This window comes from Chrysoperla carnea, chromosome 1 (assembly GCF_905475395.1).
Source record: "Chrysoperla carnea chromosome 1, inChrCarn1.1, whole genome shotgun sequence".
NCBI lineage: Eukaryota > Metazoa > Arthropoda > Insecta > Neuroptera > Chrysopidae > Chrysoperla > Chrysoperla carnea.
The window spans coordinates 8,367,556-8,387,082 of record NC_058337.1 but is presented as its reverse complement, the minus strand read 5'-3'; the positions used below and the strand labels follow the sequence as shown (position 1 = coordinate 8,387,082).

General features: G+C 29.4%; 1 protein-coding gene across 1 annotated transcript in view; it reads left to right on the top strand.

Annotated features, from left to right (window-relative positions):
- LOC123290649 (mitogen-activated protein kinase kinase kinase 11-like) overlaps positions 1 to 17,567 on the top strand; it is a 33,354-nt gene extending 15,787 nt beyond the window's left edge. Inside the window, exons 6-8 of the mRNA XM_044870908.1 lie at positions 11,879 to 12,001; positions 15,277 to 15,421; positions 16,157 to 17,567. Of these exons, the coding sequence (XP_044726843.1) occupies positions 11,879 to 12,001; positions 15,277 to 15,421; positions 16,157 to 17,513 (1,625 nt within the window). The 3' untranslated portion in view covers positions 17,514 to 17,567. The remainder of the gene's footprint in view (positions 1 to 11,878; positions 12,002 to 15,276; positions 15,422 to 16,156) is intronic.
- Positions 17,568 to 19,527: the final 1,960 nt, after the last annotated feature.

Sequence of the window (19,527 nt, the reverse complement as noted above, 5' to 3'; positions counted from 1 at the left end):
TATTGACTGTTTTTATAACAAAAAATTCCCTGAATACGATGGTGATAAAAAAAAATTTGTAAATCATGAGCTTCATTGTTAAAAATTATGATTTTGAGCGGCAATTTTCATTGCTCTGATGTTTTTTTGACTTTTTAAAGAAAACCACTGTGTCGGGTAAAAAAAAAATTTAGAGCCAAAATATTAAAATTATAACAAAATACGTCGTTTGGGACTCGTTGCGACTTGCGATTTTTTATCTTTGACCGTTAAATTGTTATAACCAAATTAAGGGTCAAAAATTAACATTTTTTTTTTTTTTTTTTTTTTTTTTTTTTGTATAGATATTTTATTTTGGTGAAAAGATTGTGTTTTGTTCATAGAATACATAGTTTTTTTTTTGTTATTATATCTCATGTATTTTGCAATTGTTTAAACAAATTAAGTAATTTGTTTATAAGCGACTGTCTGTGGCATTTTTTGAACTGTTTTGATCAGGTGTTTCTCGTAAAACTGTTCGAAAAATCCCTAGATAATTATTTTCATCAATCTCTTCATGATATTTTAAAGAAATTATTTATTTATTGTAATTTTAAAATAGTCTGTTTACATTATTATGCCATACGTTTGTAGTTTTTGCCCAACCACTTTTTAAAAATTAAACTATGAGATGGCGCAAAGGTTGCGTGCCAAAAATACGTTACTAGCGATAATGTTTTGGATTTCAGGAAGTATAAAACAAGACTATGATACATATAAATGTTTTATGTAGTAACCAAGAACATTTATCTGATTTTTAAAGATTGACCTTAATAATAAAAATAATAAATTAGAAACTTTTATAATAAAAGTTTAGCTCATGTTTTTACTATTTCTATCAATTTTTCTATTTCATCTTCCCGCTGGTGAAACTCATATCTCCGTATATTCTTCTCTAAGTTCAAGGAATGGCTCATTAAAAAATGTTGTTTGTTATTTAAATTTTGAAATATTCTAGATAAATCTTTCGATTTTATCTTGACCAAACGTAAATACATGATTTTAATTATCTCTTTTTTACTATCGTTAACTTAGATTAGTTGTCTGTGATTTCAGGGTACTTGTACAAAATATGACACATTTCTAAACAAGCTATATTTTTATTTTGATAATAACTCTCGCGAGAAATATAGATTGTTCGATAGCGACTTTTAAAATTATATTTTACTTTTGACTTTTCTTGCCTTTTTAATCCTTGTTAAAACAAACTCCGCCGAAAATCATGAATGCTTTTGCATATGCTAAGTAAGGAAACATTCTATAATTGCGTCACCAACTTTTATGAATCGTAAATTTAGCGACAGAAAAAATCATTATATACAGTGTGTCCACGGATAGAGGTAATTGTACTTGTAAATTTTCTTATTATTCCAATTAACGAGGAGAAAAAAAGACGAAATTAAAATTTTGATCTATAGCACCGATTTCGATGAAAATTTAAGATTAAGCTTTGTTCACCCTCAAGATCAAAAGTTATATAATGCCTAGTGGTGCTTTTGTCCAGGGGGTGCTAACCACACCTTCGAAGCGGTGGAAAAATATATTTTGAAAATGGCAACGAAAGTCAATAGAGCGATGAAAAATGTTTTTGAACTCGGTCTATAGATCTTTCCAAATGTCGCGGTCGTATTATTAAGTCTACCTCTTTATTCCACATATCTTGGAAAGCCCTTATCCTTGTAGCTCTTGGCGCGTGACGTAATTTATAGATGTTCTACGGTTAACTTGATAATAAGGAAATGCACCACATATGGAATATGGAAATTCTTTTTTCTAAAGCTTAGATTAAAATTAATAAAAATAAGATTCAGCATAAAAATAAAAACGTCTTTACTAATATTATATTTCTCTAACATACATTAATTGTTTATGATTTTCAATAGTTTGGCGGACGGATGGGCCATAATTTTGGTTACTTTGCATTTATTTTCTCAAAAAAATTTTACATAATTATTTATATTTGCGTATAACGTATCGTATCTTATCGTATCGTATCGTATCGTATCGTTAGTAAATGATATTCTTCTTTTTTTATTAAACATATATTTATTGACATTAAAAGATATGCGTTTCATTTATTTTATAGTGATTTTAAAATTTTATTTTTATTTCGTTTTTAGTCACCTATATTGATTTTCATAAAAATACAAATTTTATCTTATTTACTTTGTAATTGTTACTGAGAACAAATATATTAGGCTTTATATGTAGTTTTTTTTTATATAATATATTTGAATAATAAAGCAAGTTTTTTAGGGAGTCATCAATTCTCAGACTCAATACTAATTATCCTTTTTTTTTTTACTAAATTTTTTTACTCTGCTTTGGTTAATTAGACATTTTGCTGACATTCCTAAATAACAGCCATTTTGGCACTTCATCTAATGAAAAATATTAATCAGTTGAAAGTCAATAAATAGTATCAACAAGATCAAATTGATGAAATATAGAGATATTTGTCATAAAAATACATGTGATAGCTTGTTAGATTCGAAATGATGTCTAGAAAAATGTGCTGGAAGCGTTTTTTAGCACATAAAAAATTTATAAACAATTAAAGATAAAAAAAATAAAATAAATTCCTATTTTCGCCAATTAATATTTATGAAATTTAAAAAAAGGTTTTTAAAGAGAAGGAAACTTCCAATGAAAAACTCCCTTTTCCGGAAGTCTATTTCCATATTTATAATTTTAATTTAACGCTACAAATAGGTCTTTTTTCGTCAATTTTAGATTGTTGTAATAGTGTCAAAAACGAGTATCTCACATTAAATAATTTATTTAAGGTATTAAATATTAATTTAAAGAATTTGTAAATTTATGGTGTATTCTCCGAATACTTTAAACTATTTATTATCGTTGGAAATTTAGATTTAAACTAATTTTTCTACAAGTTAGACAATTGTTAATTAACAAAATTTTCTGGAATTTTCTTCTTATATATATACTTAAGATGATCACGTCAAAAGACGTTAAAAATTTTAATTTTATGTTAATAATATTTTTTTTAATTTTACAAAACTGATAAATCGTGCATTTCTTAATAAACTTAAAAAAATTATTGTAAGCAAAGTATAAAAAACTCTTCTCACGTGATCTTGTTTTTTTTATTATATAAGTATTTACATAAGAAGAATTCCATGAAGCTAAAAAATTTTACTGTTTTTATTTTTATTTTTTCATGATAATTCTAAAGTTACAGACAGTTTTAAAAGAACTTTTCAAAAGAGCTACGAAAAAACCCGACAAAAAAAATGTTCGTAAAAAATCGAAAACGTCATAATGTTAATTAATAATTGTATACAGTGTATACTATTCAATTAACATTATTACGTCACAATCACAACGATGTTTTACGAACATTTTTTTGTCGAGTGTTTTCATTTCTATTTTGAAAAGTTTTTTAAAACTGCCTATAACTTTAAAATTATCATGAAAAAATAAAAAAAGTTTTGTTATAAAAATTTGGTTCAAAATCCCAATTATTTAAACATTTTTTTAGTTTACAATGAAGACGAAAATTCGAGAAAGTTTTGTTAATTAACAATTGTCTAACTTGTTGAAAAGTTAACTTAAATATAAATTTCCAACGATAATAAATTCTTTAAACTTTCCAGAACACACCATAATTTTTCAAATTTTTAAATTAATATTTAATACCTTAAAAAAAATATTTAGTGTGTGACGTAAGTATTTTTGTCCCAACTATAACAATCTAAAAATGAAGCTCGAAGATTTATTTTTAACATTAAATTAAAATTATAAATAATGGAGATAGACTTCCGGAAGTGGGAGTTTTTTATTGATAATTTCCTCTTCTTTAAGAATCTGTTCTTTAAATTTCATAAATATTAAAAGTTTATGAAATATTGGCAAAAATATCTCTTTTTTTCATTTTTAATTGTTTATAATTTTTGCAAATTTTTTATGTGCTAAAAACGATTCGGGTACATTTTTGTAGTCATCATTCCGAACCCAACGCCCTATCGCACATATTTTTAACAGCATTATCTCTATTTTTACCATTTTCAACGAGCCTATACTTGAGTTGTTTTATCGAGGCCAACTTTTTTAACTTTAAAGTGTGTTTTCGAGCTTAATAGTACAATTTAATTGATTCGAATTTATATTTTTGTATAGTGCGTTTTCAGCGATAATTAATATTTTTTAACTAATTAATACAGTTTGAAAGTATGAGATAGCCTGCATCAAATCCGGAAGTTCCGATTTTTTGCAGACTTGTTTATGATACGCAACTTTTCTAAAATCGAAAAATCCGTGAAAATTTTGGATTTTGGCGACTATAACCCTTAAAGACTAATTTTTTGATAAATTTTTTCAGAACTAAAATAGACTAAATTTGCTAAAGAACTAAAGTAGGCTAAATATGAAACAAGAATGGACTCTGTAGACTCATTCTTTCCAAGGTAAAGCCTTTCAAAATTTATCGACGTAAACTAAACTTACTAAATGTATTAAAATATGAGACTAGAATCGTCACTGAAAACCCAATTGTTTCCGAGATAAATCCTTTCAAAGTTTATCATTTTTTCTTACTTCGCAAGTTTTTGCAATATTATGCCGTTTTGAATGAGTTTTGACTCTGAACAACACTAGCACACTCTGTCGAAGGTAAGTAGAACTACTTCTCACTAGAGTAATTCGAGCGACGTCTAAAATATTTTAAAAATTTCGAAGTTAGAAAAAGTAATGAATTTTGAACATCTTTTTCTCGGAAACTATTGGATCTTCAGTGACTACTATTGTAGCAAATTTAGTCTACTTTAAAAACATTTTGAAAAGGTACTTCAAAAACTATCCCTTTGGAAAAAACTATCCCAAACTTGGATTATTCATTGGGCCAACATGATAAACAAGTCTGCTAAAAATCAGAACAACCAGATTTGACGTTAGCTCTGATGTATAAAGTTACGTCGATAAATTTTGAAAGGCTTTATCTCGGAAAGTATTGGGTCTACAGAACCCATTCTATAGCATATTATAGCAAATTTAGTCTACTTTAAAAACATTCTGAAAAGGTTTTATCAAAAAAACTAGTCCTTTAGGCTTATAATCGCCAAATTCCGAAATTTTCAGAGATTTTTCGATTTTTGACAAGGTTGCGTTCGGCTCTCGAATTCACAAACTTGGATTATTCATTGGGACAACATCATAAACAAGTCTGCAAAAAATCAGAACTACCGGATTTGATGCAGACTGTAATGTACAAAGTTACTGTAATAAATACCGGAAATTCCAAAAATCCCAATCTCAGGGAATAACTTTCAACTTGTTTATACTGATGTTATTGATGATTTTGAAAAGTGTTTAAAATGACTGTTTGTAATAAAAACAAACATTCCTGATAATGATAATGACAATAAATGTAAATGATATTTTCTGAAAAACTTGTTTTTTACGTTGCCGTTGTTCTCAACTTATTTACACTTACTAATTAGAAGTAAATAATAAATAAATAAATGAATTAGTAAGTATTAAAATAATAAATAATAATATATAATATTATTAATATTAATTAATTATTAATATTAAATTTTAGTAAGTGTAAGTATTGTTTGATACTATTATAACTTTTTTTTTATATTACTATTCCTATCCTGGTGATGGTTAAAACATGTGACATGTGTAAATATAAGGTATTAATAAATTTTGGTTTACAACACTCTAATTTTGTTTTTATTTATTTTATTTATATTATTTTAAATTTAAACCAAACATTATTACATATAACAGTATTACATTCAAAATTGTAACTGTAATATAGTACTCGTTGCGTGCATAACCGAATTTACACCACCTACTGTATTTTAAAATTTTAATTCATTTTTTTATTTATAGGCCAATCAAATTCAACATTGGACGTTGCAACAAATCAAGCATTTTTGGTTTTTGATATGTTGTTTGCAAAGTATAGGCATTGTTAAATCCAAGTTTTCGAACTCGGCAGACGATCAGATCATGCCGAAAAATAAAAAAAACCTCGAAATTTCAGCCTTATTTCAGTTTTTGCCGATTACAACAATTTGAGATAAAAGGACCGACAGTTTCAGAGATACAGTATTTCAAAGTTTATCTATTTTTTCAAGTTACACGATTTTACGCAAAATTTCATCTTGTAAACTGTTAGAGATGGAACAAAAGCTTAAATGTAAAAAAAAAAAGTTTTTTTTGGAACATCGTAAATATCACTGGTTTTCGAAAAAGTATTCTCTAGAATTTTTTTTCGTTTTTCCAGAATGTTACACAAGATTACTAGTTGAAGCTACCTTCAAATTTTCAACTCCTTATCTTTTATAGTTGTGGAAAAATTAGACACCAAAATTTTATTCTAATTTGCGCCTTCACGGGCAAACAGTCATGTTTACGAAAAAATGTTTCAAACAAAAGTTGTTTATTTTTTTAAAAGGAACATTTCTTGTATTTAAACTTTTTCTATCTCTAATGGTTTACAAAATGAAATTATACGAAAAATCGTAGTATAACTTGAAAAAATAGAAACTTTAAAAAGCTTTATCTCCGAAATTATCGGTCCTATAAAAATCTCAAATTGTTGCAAATTTAACCTTCTTTAAAAATAAATACTACAGTTTTTGATGAAAAACCAGTGCTTCTAGGTCAAAATCGGTAAAAACTGAAATAAAAAAGTCGTTTGCCGAGGTCGAAAACTTGAACTTAATATTGCATTGCAAACATATCCAAAAAATAAACATACCTGATTTGATGTAACGTTCACCCCTTTTTCATGTTTAATTTGATTGATTCATTAGATTAATTTTCTTACAATACTTTCATCATTAATGTAATAAAATTGCCTATAATTTTAAATAATATTATTTATTTAAAAGTATAGACAATATTATTACATGAATGATGAAATCATTGTGTAAAAAAACTTAATGAAATAAATACATGAATGGTACACGCAACGAATATGTATTGTTTGATTATATTTTATTTTATTTCTGCATGTGTATTTCATTTCCCACTTATTGTTAGATTTAATCAATTTGCATGCTATCCCTAAGTAAGCTGTTTCTGTGCTATTTTTGCTTTTTTATATGTGCTTTTAATCGATTCTAATTTTTTGGTGGTATTCTAATAATTATAGTCTAATTTAAAAGCTTTTCATTTATAATATACTTATTATACAGGATGGCTGTAAAAGACTGGAACAACGCTATGACACCTACTTATTTTAAGTAGATTTAGCTAAATTAACTTTATTATAAATAGTCTAAGAGATGGTATAAGGTCGACTTTCACCCATCTGATAACCAGATGAGACATATTTTTTATAAAATTTTATTGATTGATAAACACGCCTATCAATGATAGCTTGTCTATCTAAAAGAGTTCATGGCTATTTTTAATCAATTATTTTTGCTGCCAAGCTTATAGAATTATTTTCGTAATTAAATTATCTTTCGTCTGATATCAATTTCGAATGGTTAACAGATCGGTGTAGTTACCTATATTGACTTTCCTGTTCATACCGTTATTACTACACCAATCTGTTCAAAACAAAAGTCACATATGGCGTCCTTAGATATTAAAGGACAAAGGTTTCGAAAATCCGTTTTTTGTGAATATCTCATTTCTTTTACCTTCAATCATATTAACATTTATTATAAAAGTTGTAAAGGATAAAATTTTGTTCAAATTTTGTAGGAAACTTTTTTTGTATCTTGAACCTTTTTTGAAATAGAGGGCGCAGAAGATGGAGGGCTCAGCTTAACGTACTTCAGTGCTGGGTCAATATTTATAGAGATAAGCTGAGCTCACCATCTTCTGAGCACTCTATCTCCAAAATGGTTCAAAATACAAAAAAAGTTTCCGACAAAATTTGAAGAAAATTTTACCCTTTACAACTTCTATAATAAATATTAATACGATTGAAGGTAAAAGAAATGAGATATTCACAAAAAACAGATTTCGAGGCCTTTGGCCTTGAAGATCTAAGGACGCGCACGCGTGACCATATGTGACTTTTGAGACAACATTTGTACTATCAAAATATAGGTTTGTACAAAAATTCAGCTTATTCCGTTAGATTCCGAAGTGAAACTCTAAGATGATTGGAGTATATCAAAAGAAAGATAATTTAATTACGAAAATAATGCTATACGCTTGCCAGCAAAAAAAATTGATTAAAATTAGCCATGAACTCTTTTCGATAGACAAGCTATCATAATCGTGTTTATCAATCAATAAAATTTCATAAAAATATTTCTTATCTCATTGCCAGATGAGCAAAGGGCGATCTTCTACCGTCTCCTGTACTAAAAGTTACTCCTTCTAAAATAAAAAATAGCTTTGATGCAGTTTGATCGAATGTTTAATTTGATTGAATTAAAAGTAAGTTTTGCTAAATCGACTTATTTAATAGTGTACTGTTCGTAGAACGCTGTTCACGCTTTTCAAGGACAGCCTGTATATATCTAAACCTAGAATCTTTGTAATTTTCGCAATATTTGCAAAGTTATGGCATATTTTCCAAAAGTAACTTTTTCCAATCAACAATGAGCATACAAAAAATAATTCTTCTCTAAAATACCGAAAGGCAATTAAAGAACATTGATGGATGTTGTCAAAACACACCTGCGTTCGCTGTACCATAATTAGCTCATTAAACATCGATGATAAAAAATTGACTTTTCATTAAGAGATAAGTGGTCGTACAAAAGAAAAAAACAGACTAGGCTAAACGATCCAAGTATTGGTTAGCCAGGAAATGTTTTTTTATCTCATAAATAATTTTGAAAAATATAAAAATTGAGAAAACTTTTTCTTCGCATTGAGAATGAGGCCTAAAGAGGTCAAGCGTGAGGTCTAAAAAATTTTTTTCTGTCAAAATTTAAAACTAGACATTTAAGCTTAAAACGAAGCCATTATGAACGAAGTTACAGCCAATCAAAAATCATTATAAAAACTCACAAATGTAGGGTCTAATATTGAAGCATTTCCAACGTTTCAGGTTGAGTGTCTGGGAACTAAATGTGCGAAGGATATATTTGTTAAATATGAGCTTGCGACGTATATTTTTTTTTTTATCCACTCATTTTGAAGGCGCTAGTTTATAATTCAAATTTGATCAGTTTCAATACATGGGATCCTCTATCCATTTATATGGGGATCAGTGGTGAACGGTTAATTTAGCCTTTGAGTCACGAACCTATATAACAAGGACATAAAACTCGAGTAGAGATGGTAGCAAAAAAAAAGGTGCCTATCTGGGCGAGGTCTAGTCCTCGGTCGTTTGGTCTTTGCACTGATCATTAGGGCTCTTTTTTCATTTCATTCAATTGAAAGTGATAGAAAACAAATTCAATTGTTTCAACTGTGAAACATCGCTTTCTCTCGCGTTCGAGAGAAAGACAGCCTGATGCGCAATTAAAAGTACGTAACGGCCGATGACTAGAACTCGCCCAGATAGGCGCCGTAAATTCAGAAACGGGCGCTTATAGCTCGGCATAGGAGTTTCACGTTTTTGTTATATGGGGACGTGCTGTCAGTATTTATAAAGGTGTGTTTTCGTGCTGACGCTTGACGCTGAGTTTGCGCGACACATGAGACCACGTGGCCAATTTAAGCCGTGCTGCCATCTGGAAAAAACTTTTCAGCGTCCACTTATCAGCTAAATTGATTTTATTTATTGATAAACAATAGCAATTTATTGATTTTAACCAAATAAAATAAATTTATATTCAACTATCGAATAGAAGATATATCAATTTAAAATATTACATAAAATTTTAATTAAATCAATGAGGTTAAGAACTTACTTTTAGTGTGTATATCTTGAGATATCAACTTACGATATTAATGAACTTTTTGGTCGTTCATTTTTACAATTTGACATTGGACAAAACTCAGAGACATTTTTTTCAGATAGATAAAACCTTAATTTGACTCTAAAAACCAGCGTAAAGTGTCATCATGAGATTACATCTTAAGGAATTATTTTTAATTGATGAAATTTATCGAGAAAAATATAAGTAAACGAATTAAAACGAGTTAAAATGTAAGAATTTATGGCTTCATATCATGTTTCATAAAAAAATGTTCATGGGTTAGAGAGAAACATATCGAAATTTTGGTTTACATAAGAAATTAAGTATAAGGGGACTAGACTCCTTAGTTGAAGCAGAATAGAAACGGGAAAATAAAAAACTTAAAATCATTTCTGTAGATCGTTTTGATCATACAGTTAAATTTAATTTGAACTAATTTTTTCTGTAAACTATTTGGAATAAAATGGAACCCAGACTAACGAAAATTTGATATCGAAGAAGTGTCAATAAGTTTAGTTTGGAAGTATATTTCTTTAGTTTTATGTTGTGATTTACTTACTTTTATACAGGGTGGACCATTTTAATCTATTACGGGTAGTGTCCGATCGAAGGTCGATTTTTGGCCGAAGCCGAACGTTTAAAAACATGATTTTAAAACTTTAATATTAAAGTTGATCTCTAGAAATTGATTTAGAGGTAATGATCTTGAAAAGTTGATCTAGAAGTCAATCTAAAGATGATTAAAAAAATTACCTTGAAATTTATTTCAAAATAATAACATTTAGAACAATTCGTTCAATTCCGACGTTTGCTAAGAACCTTCGACCAAAGCTTCGGCTGCGGCCTGAATTCAGGCGGAAGCCGAATGTTTGACCGAAGGTGGTTTTTTTGGCCGAAGGTGGCCGAAGCCGAAGCTTCGGCCGGACACTAATTACGGGTAATAGCTTGTTTTGTAGTAAACCCATTTTAAAATAACATAAACAAAAGTTGCAGACTTTGATGGAGGACAGTATGTTCTCACACCAGATTGAACCTAGTTCTTTGGGTTGCTTTAAATTAAAATTTAGATCTTACAAGGTGAAAGATAGAATAACACATTAAATTAGAAAGTTGATCCTCATAAAAAACTAAAAATTTGTATTTAAAACATTTTTTCGAATATTGTTAGTTCTCGAAGGAAATGCGACTTAAAAATATGTTTTTGTTGCATTTTATGGAAAGATAACTCGCTAGCTACAGATAAATGCTTTAACCAAAAGTTGTCACGGGCAATAGAGGACATTCGCCTGTGTCCATTACTTTGACCTGAAATTTTAGTTTCAGGCGAATGATTTTTATTGTCCTTGAGAACTTTTGCCTAAAAAATTTTTCTAAAGCTAGCGTATTTTCTTTCGTTTAAATTCAATAATGGCAAATTTTTAAGTCGCGTTTTCTCGGAAAGGTAAGGATCACTACTAAGATCATTTGAATATCAAAGTTAAATGACCTTGAAACTAGAATTTCAGGTCAAAGTCATGGACACAGGTGAATGTCTTCTAATGCCCTCGAAAATTTTTGCCTAAAGCATTTTTCTGTGGCTACCGTGTTTTCTTTCGATTAAATAATGACATATTTATCCGAAAGCTACCGATTTTCGAAAAAATGTTGGTTTCTTATGAGTATCAACTTTCTAATTTAAAGTTTTATTCTCATTTACCTTTTAGGATCTAAGTTGACTATTAAACAACCTGGAGAACTAGATGTCAGAACATGATGTCCCTCATCAAACTCTGCAACGTTTGTTTAAATTACTTTTTGATTGCTTATCTACAAAACGGGCTTTTTGATTAGATTAAAATGTTCCACCCTGTATAGTACAATGTGTGTTTTTTGTGACACAGAGTATATACAATTTTGCAATAAATTATTGTTATAGCTTGTTGTGTTAATTTTTGTAATTTGTTGACTAATTAATTACATTGATTTAATTTTTTCTAATTAAGTTTTGTTATTATTATTTTTGTGATCGTTGTGTTATATGGTTTGTGCATGCGGGTATTATTTGGTAGATTTTGGTATGACATCAGACTGTGAATGGAGTTCAGAATATTCAATCCCCAGCACTGTAAGCCTTGGAGCTGCACTACTTCCATGTTCTATACCAATGCCCACATTATATGTACCTAATGAAGGTATGTTTTCAAATAGTTCTTAGTTGTCTTATTCATTTAAATATAGAATGTACAATAAAGCTAACAACATTTGTGATACATTTAATTATACGCTAGTCATGTATTTTTGGCGCGCGACCTTTACCCCATCTCATAGTTGGCTTTTTAAATAGTGGTTCAGCGAAAACTCACAAACATATGGCAGTAAAAGCTTTAGAATGTCATTAAAAATGTAAAACAGTGGCTTCACGAAGTCCAATTAGACATTTTTCGTAAAAAGAGCCTTTTTCCAAAGTTACTGTACAAGTTTTTAGGTTTCAAACGTTCATGAAAAGATCAATGAAAATGATTCTCGAGGGATTTTTCAAACATTTTTACGAGAAACACCTGTTCATAACAGTTCCAAAAATAAATAAATTTTTATGAAGTGTTTTTTAAGGTAAGTAAACAATCTTTCAATATAATTAACCTAAACATTTTATGTTGATAAGATTTAACAGCAGGGCTCAGGGCAAGTATTTATTTACTAAACTTCATTGAAAAAAAATAATCTTTATTACTATAACTATTTTCTGAAAAATTCCTCGATAATATTTTCATTGATCTTTTCATGCACGTTTGAAACGTGAAAACTTAACACAAACTTGGCAACTTTCGAAATACACTTTTTACGAAAAATGTCCAATTGGACTTCGTGGAAGACACTGATTAATATTTTTACTGACATCCTAAAGAAATTATTTAGTTATTGTAAAATTTAAAATAGTCTGTTTACATTATTATGTTATATGTTTGTCAGTTATCGCTGAACCACTATTTAAAAAGTAAACAATGAGATGGCGCAAAGATCGCGCGCCTAAAATAGTTTACAAGCGCATTGGGTACTATACTTTTTGTTTTAATATTAAAATGATTTTTTTGGCATCTACGCACAGGGTAATCCAACTTCAGTCGCCACATGTTTTTTGTTTACGCAAATCAAAATATATTTTTGAATTATTTTTAAGGATCAAAAACTTTCTGCAGCTGGTAACTGTTTAAAGGAAATTTTTTCGAAATTTTTTTGAAAAATTTGCAGGTTGGCAAATTGCATAAAAAGAAAATAGAAAACGACATATTTTGCTTTGCTATTATTCTACGTATTTAATTATAATAGACCAGTAATCAGCGTGAAAAATGCTTCCGGATTCTGATCCTGGCGCAACTCATTTCAATAGTTGATAGTACAGAAGACTACGGAAGCCTGAATGGCTCACAATCAATTTATGAGAAAGTGGCTCTATACTAGCTTATTTTTTAAATGTGTACTGCCCACAAGTATAAAACCAACTTTTAAAATGCCACTAGTTCATTTTCAACAAGTGCACTTGTGACTTGTGGTATTATGGAATCGAACCTTTTTGAAGATAATCCATAAGATGTCATATGAAAAGAACATTGTGTTAAAATAATGGAATTGGCATCAGGAAATTCAAAAATTAAATTCCAATATAAATAAAACATATATATTGTATTACTTCCAAATTAAGCGCCGTGTCAATCAAAAAGATTTAATGCGTCAATTCTTCGATTCATTCCGTAAACGTTTCCGGTAATTTTGCAAATTAATATTTACCTTGCGTTTTTTTGTAAACATACAGGACACTGAAGATGGATAACCCATTACATATATCAAAAAAAGTCAGAATCAGAAATACTAAAATGAAATCATTTGAATAATAGTCTTGTTCAGCTTAAAAACAGCGCGGTTGCTCTCTCTGTAAATTTAGCATCTGTTTTATTTTGTTTTTTCTATCACAATAAAGCGATTCTGGAAATAACTAATTAAGAAAGCCGTGTGCTAAAAATCAACTTTGACTTGGAGTTTAATGGAATGTATAGGATCTTTCAATAAGAGTAATATTTTTAAATTTGCAGTTTCATAAAATTTTTTGTGTGATTCCAGGTGTGAAATATTTTCACTCACTATCCTTGATACTCTGGTAGAAAAATCTGAATTAGACAGTCCCAAAAAGTTTAGAAATTCAGAGTTCTTAAGACTTTTTCAAAGTTTCTAAAACTTTTTAAGACTTATTCTTTCTTCAAATATTTTTACCACCAGGGTAGCTTAGAAACAGAGTCTAAAGTCTCAGGAAGTCATTGATTTTTAAGTTTTTTTTTAACCATAATAAAAAAGGAAAATTCAACCAGGGGACCAAGAAATTCATTGTCTATGCCCCGAAAATCAAAATATACAATTTTCCGAGTTAAGTATGATTTACATGCAAGACTTAACAGACACGTTAGACACTGTCCTCAATAATTTCTAAGCGTTCAAGAATCGCGAGTCGTTGCATGATAAAACTTCAGACTGTATTCACATCCACAAAAAAATTATTAACAACTGGAAATTTCAATTTACAAAAATATCATTTTTATTGAAAGAGCCTATATTTTGATTGATTAGTCTCTCAATCATGGGAGTAAATCTAGTGTTCCGGATTACTTAAATAGTCAATTTAGATACTAAAAGGTAAGAGATAGAATAACACTTTTAATTAGGAAGTTGACACTCATCAAAAATTAACATTTATTATTGAAAACATTTTTTTGTAAAGCTTTAGCATTCGTAGAAAAAATTATGTCATTATTGCATTTAATAAAAAAAATACGCTTGCCTTTGAAAACTTTATTGACACAAGTCATAAAGGATCAATAAAGGTAATTCGTCTGTGTTAATAACTTTAAGCTAAATTTACAAGATCATTTTTCTACAGCTAGCGTGTTTTCTTTTGATTAAATGCAATAATGACTTTATCATAATATTTAAGTCGCATTTCCTCCAAAAGCTAACGATTTTTAAAAAAATGGTACTTTTTTTATGAAGATCAACTTTCCAATTTAAAATGTTATTTTTTATCTCTTACCTTTTAGGATCTAAATTTATTATTAAAGCTACCCGGAGAACTAGGTTCAATTTGATGTCAGAACATGATGTCCCTCATTAAACTCTGCGAATTTTGTTTGAGTTATTTTTTTGACTGGTTAACTACAAAAGCCATTAGCTATTAGTCATTATATATTAAAATGGTCCACCCTGTAATAATACTACAGAAGTTTCATTTTTAGTCTCAATTACTTTCTGTTTATGAGAACCGATAACTGTAAAAACTTCTTCAGTTTTGATAAACATGTAAACATTCTGACTTTTTTTGTTATATGGATGTCGCGGCGTTTAAAACAAAAATAGGTTCTATTTTTGGTCGTACTTTCTTTGTTTTTAGTTAATAGTTTATTATTAATTATTTTCTATTTAGGCGGCCGAAATAACAAAGCACCAAAATTAAGTATAATCGAACTAGTCTTATACAATATGGCAGCTATGCTGGCTGGTGTTGCTGCTGGCTATGATGTACGACTATCGAATGTATCACCATTACATCCAAGGCTACAACCTCAAAGGTAAAAAAAAAAATTAATATTTATTTGGATAAGTTTTGTAAATGTGACTCAAAAAATTTAAAACTTAAACTAATCGATATTGTAGTCTAAGGCGTATGAGTAAAATGGATTAATCATTTTCTATAAGTAAGTAGTACCACCATAAATCGAATGAGCGCCACCTTTGAAATTGCTATACTTTGGCTGCAATGCCAAAATATGTTGTCACTTAGGATTTGTTCCGAAACTGTAAAAGGTTTCTCGAGGTCACAAATTTGGATTATTCATTGGACCAACATCATAAACAAGTCTGCTAAAAATCGAAACTACCGGATTTGACGTAAGCTGTGTTGTATAAAGTTATGTTGAAAAACTTTGAAAGGCTTTATCTCGGAAACTATTGAGGCTATAGAGGCCGTTCTAGTCTCATATTGTAGCAAATTCTGTCTACTTAAAACACGCCCTTGTACAAAAACTAGTCCTTAAAGGTTATAACCGCCAAAATCTGAAATTTTCACAGCTTGTCGATTTTTGACAAAGTTGCGTTCAGCGCTCGAGGTTACAAACTTGGATTATTCATTAGACCAACATAAACAAGACTGCAAAAAATTAGAACTACCGAATTTGACACAAACTAACCCGTACTTTCAGGCGACAAGGTTACTGTATTATTATTCGATTATTAAATGTTTGATGGTGTATTTTGTATTAAAATGAAATTTCTTTTTACTAATTTGAATATATTTGATGATCTAGGCTTGATTCTGGAGTAGAAATGATACATTGGCGAAGTGGACATCCAAGTGAGTATGATGATATGACATACGGCTCATCATCAGGTACAGGCACATCATACAGTCATAACACATACCATGGAAGCACAAAACATCAACGACCACCACTAAGTGCACTTGGTGCAAATGCTCCATCACCATTACAATTAATAACAATACAAAAACCTCTTCGATTTACTGATTCACCACAACATTATATAAACTCGACAACACCGCGACGTAAGTCAAGTTCAACATCAAATGACGGTTCCGATACATATAGCACGGCGATTGCCACATATCGAAAGGATTCAGCTTCAGGTGGTTACAATACGTTTGAACGAGTGCCTGGCATTTATATACCTGGTGATTATCATGGTTCCAATGATATGACTGGAACTGGACATTATGGTAGTGCAGGTTATTGTTCAAGACAAACAGATCAGGGTTTACGGACAGAAACAAATTTAGCATTTAACTACAGTAGTGAATTTAGTGATAGAAATGATTATTCTTACGGTGGTAACAATGGATCGACAAGTGACTATGCATCTAATGCACATTATTCAGGAGCTGCAGTGGGTATTCCTGGTCTTTACACCGATTCTAATACTGATTTAATTAGCTATGGACAACATGCATATGAAAATCCAAGTTCGCACAATTGGACTCCATCACGTTTTGGATTATCGTCTTCATCACATAGACGTACACCATCAAATGTATCAAATGCTAGTTCAACAAATACAAATAATTCAAATATAAATCCAACATTTAGATTGGATGACGATATCATTGATTATCCACAATCAAATAATGCCTACTCAAATACTCCAACACATTATTATACAACACGAAGATTATCGAATGCAGAATTCGAATATAATATCAAATGTGAAATGTCATCTTTAACACGAGATTATTATTCTAGACAAAATTCACATGAATCAAATGGTGGATCAGAACGAACGGGTGAACGACCGGGAACATTAGATATAGGTGTACCCAAATTACGATCCAGTTTAAAACGATCCAATTATCCATCTGCATCTGGTGGTAGTGGTAGTTCTAGTAAATGTAGTCCTGATACGCCACCAGACAGTTTCACTAGTGATGATGCATCCTTTGTATCAGCTAGAGGCGATTCTAACCAAAGTGCGCGTGTTCGATTTTCACCAGAAACAATGTTACTTGATTTATCATCAAATTCAACACACCAACCACATGATATTATGGTTCCATTAAATGTTAATCGTAAAACACCATCAACGCCTGCTAGCCAGCTACAATTACAGCTACAGTTGGAGAGCAATGAGTTAGAAAGGGAATTTGTTTTATAGCAAATAGAGAGTCTTAACAGCTGATATTAATAGCATTCATTCAAAATTGTAAAACAAGAAATAGTCAGTCTGCTTTTGGATAATCATTTTTAAAATTGTTATTAGTGCCAAAAATAATTAAAAACGTTTACAATCTATAACTGAACTGAAGTTTGGTTATAGTATCGCATTGCGTTGTGTGTGTTCAAAAATTAACGATGCTTTTAATTAATTATTGTGCCATAAAGTGTCTAATTACAATAAAATTTAAAAAAAATAAACATTTATTTGTATGCTACGGCTACAGCTACACTCTTTGTGTACAAAATTGCTTTCTTTCACCACAACTACAAATAATGTGAATATAAAATTTGATTCTAAATGCTCTAACATCAAGATGATTGATTCTTTGGTGTCAAATATATTCTACAAATATCAATAAAAACATAAGAGGTGTACCATTATAAGAGTTAATAGTCTAGTCAACAAGTTCAAATTGGTGAAATATACAGATAATGGGTCTTAAAAATACGTGTGTTCGTAAAAAATAAAAGGTATTTCATTTTTCGCATATTAGAAAATATGAATATTTAAGAAATTTAAAAAAAAAGATTCTTAACAACTGAAAACAAACAATTGACTGAGTTAATTGTTGAAATACCATGCATAGGCAGTGTTGATTTCTTTATCACATAACACATACAAACATGTGACACATACATAACTGATAATCAAGTATAGCACATATTATAAAATTTCCGCCTACTTGGCGCCCTCACGGGTAAACAGTGATGTTTACGAAAAAATGTTTCAAACAAAAGTTATTTAATTTTTGATAAGGAACATTTTTTACATTTAAACTTTTGTTCTATCTCTAACGGTTTACAAGATGGGTCTTACGGACCCAAGACCCAATTGACCTATGATGCTCATTTACGAACTTGACCTCACTTTTTACGTCCTGAGTACGCTGTGAAAATTTCAGCTCGATATCTTTTTTCGTTTTTGAGTTATCGTGTCCACAGACGGACGGACGGACAACTGGAAATGGATTAATTAGGTAATTTTATGAACACCTATGACAAAATTTTTTTCCTAGCATCTTTATTTTTAAGCGTTACAAACTTGGGACTAAACTTAATATACTATGTATATATGAAATACATGGTATAAAATACATGGTATAAAAAGGAGGCAATTTCCAATAAAAAAAACCCCCACTCCCGGAACTCTATCTAAAATATTTATTTAAATTTAACGCTGAAAATAGGTCTTCGTGCGTCACTTTTAAATTGTTGTAGTAGTTATAATGAAGACGAAAATCCGAAGTTTTATTAATTAACAATTATCTAGCTTGTTGAAATATTAACTTGAATATAAAGACCTATTTTTCAGCGTTAAATTAAAATTATAAATAATAGAGATAGACTTCTGGGAGTGGGAATATTATATTGAAAATTTCCTTCTCTTTAAGAATCTTTTTTCTAAGAAAAATTTCATAAATATTATTAGTTTATGAAATATTGGGAGGAAAACAAATACCTTTTTTTTCATTTTTAATATAACTTTTGCATTTATTTATGTGCTAAAAGATGTTTCTAGTATATTTTTCTAGACCTTATTCTGAATCCAACGAGCTATCACACATATTTTTACGACTATTATCTCTATATTTCATCAAATTGAATTTGTTGTCTAGACTCTAAGTGGCAAAACAAAAGTGATTGTTAATTAACAAATTTTATATTCATTGATACATATTAGAACAAACAATATAATAAATATAAAATAAATAAATTTAATCTTGATATTAATTAAGTAATTGAAATAAATTAATAACGAATATCAAGCCGACTACAACTATGTACATGTTACACGCTGGCATAATGTGCAATTTTAAATTATTTTTAGCCGTAATTATTATTTAGCAATACAAAATATAATGCGATTATTTAGCAATTTAGATTGAAATAAATCACTAAGTATTCTGTTCGTGTTATAAAAAACATTTTAAAATGAATAGACATCGACATAT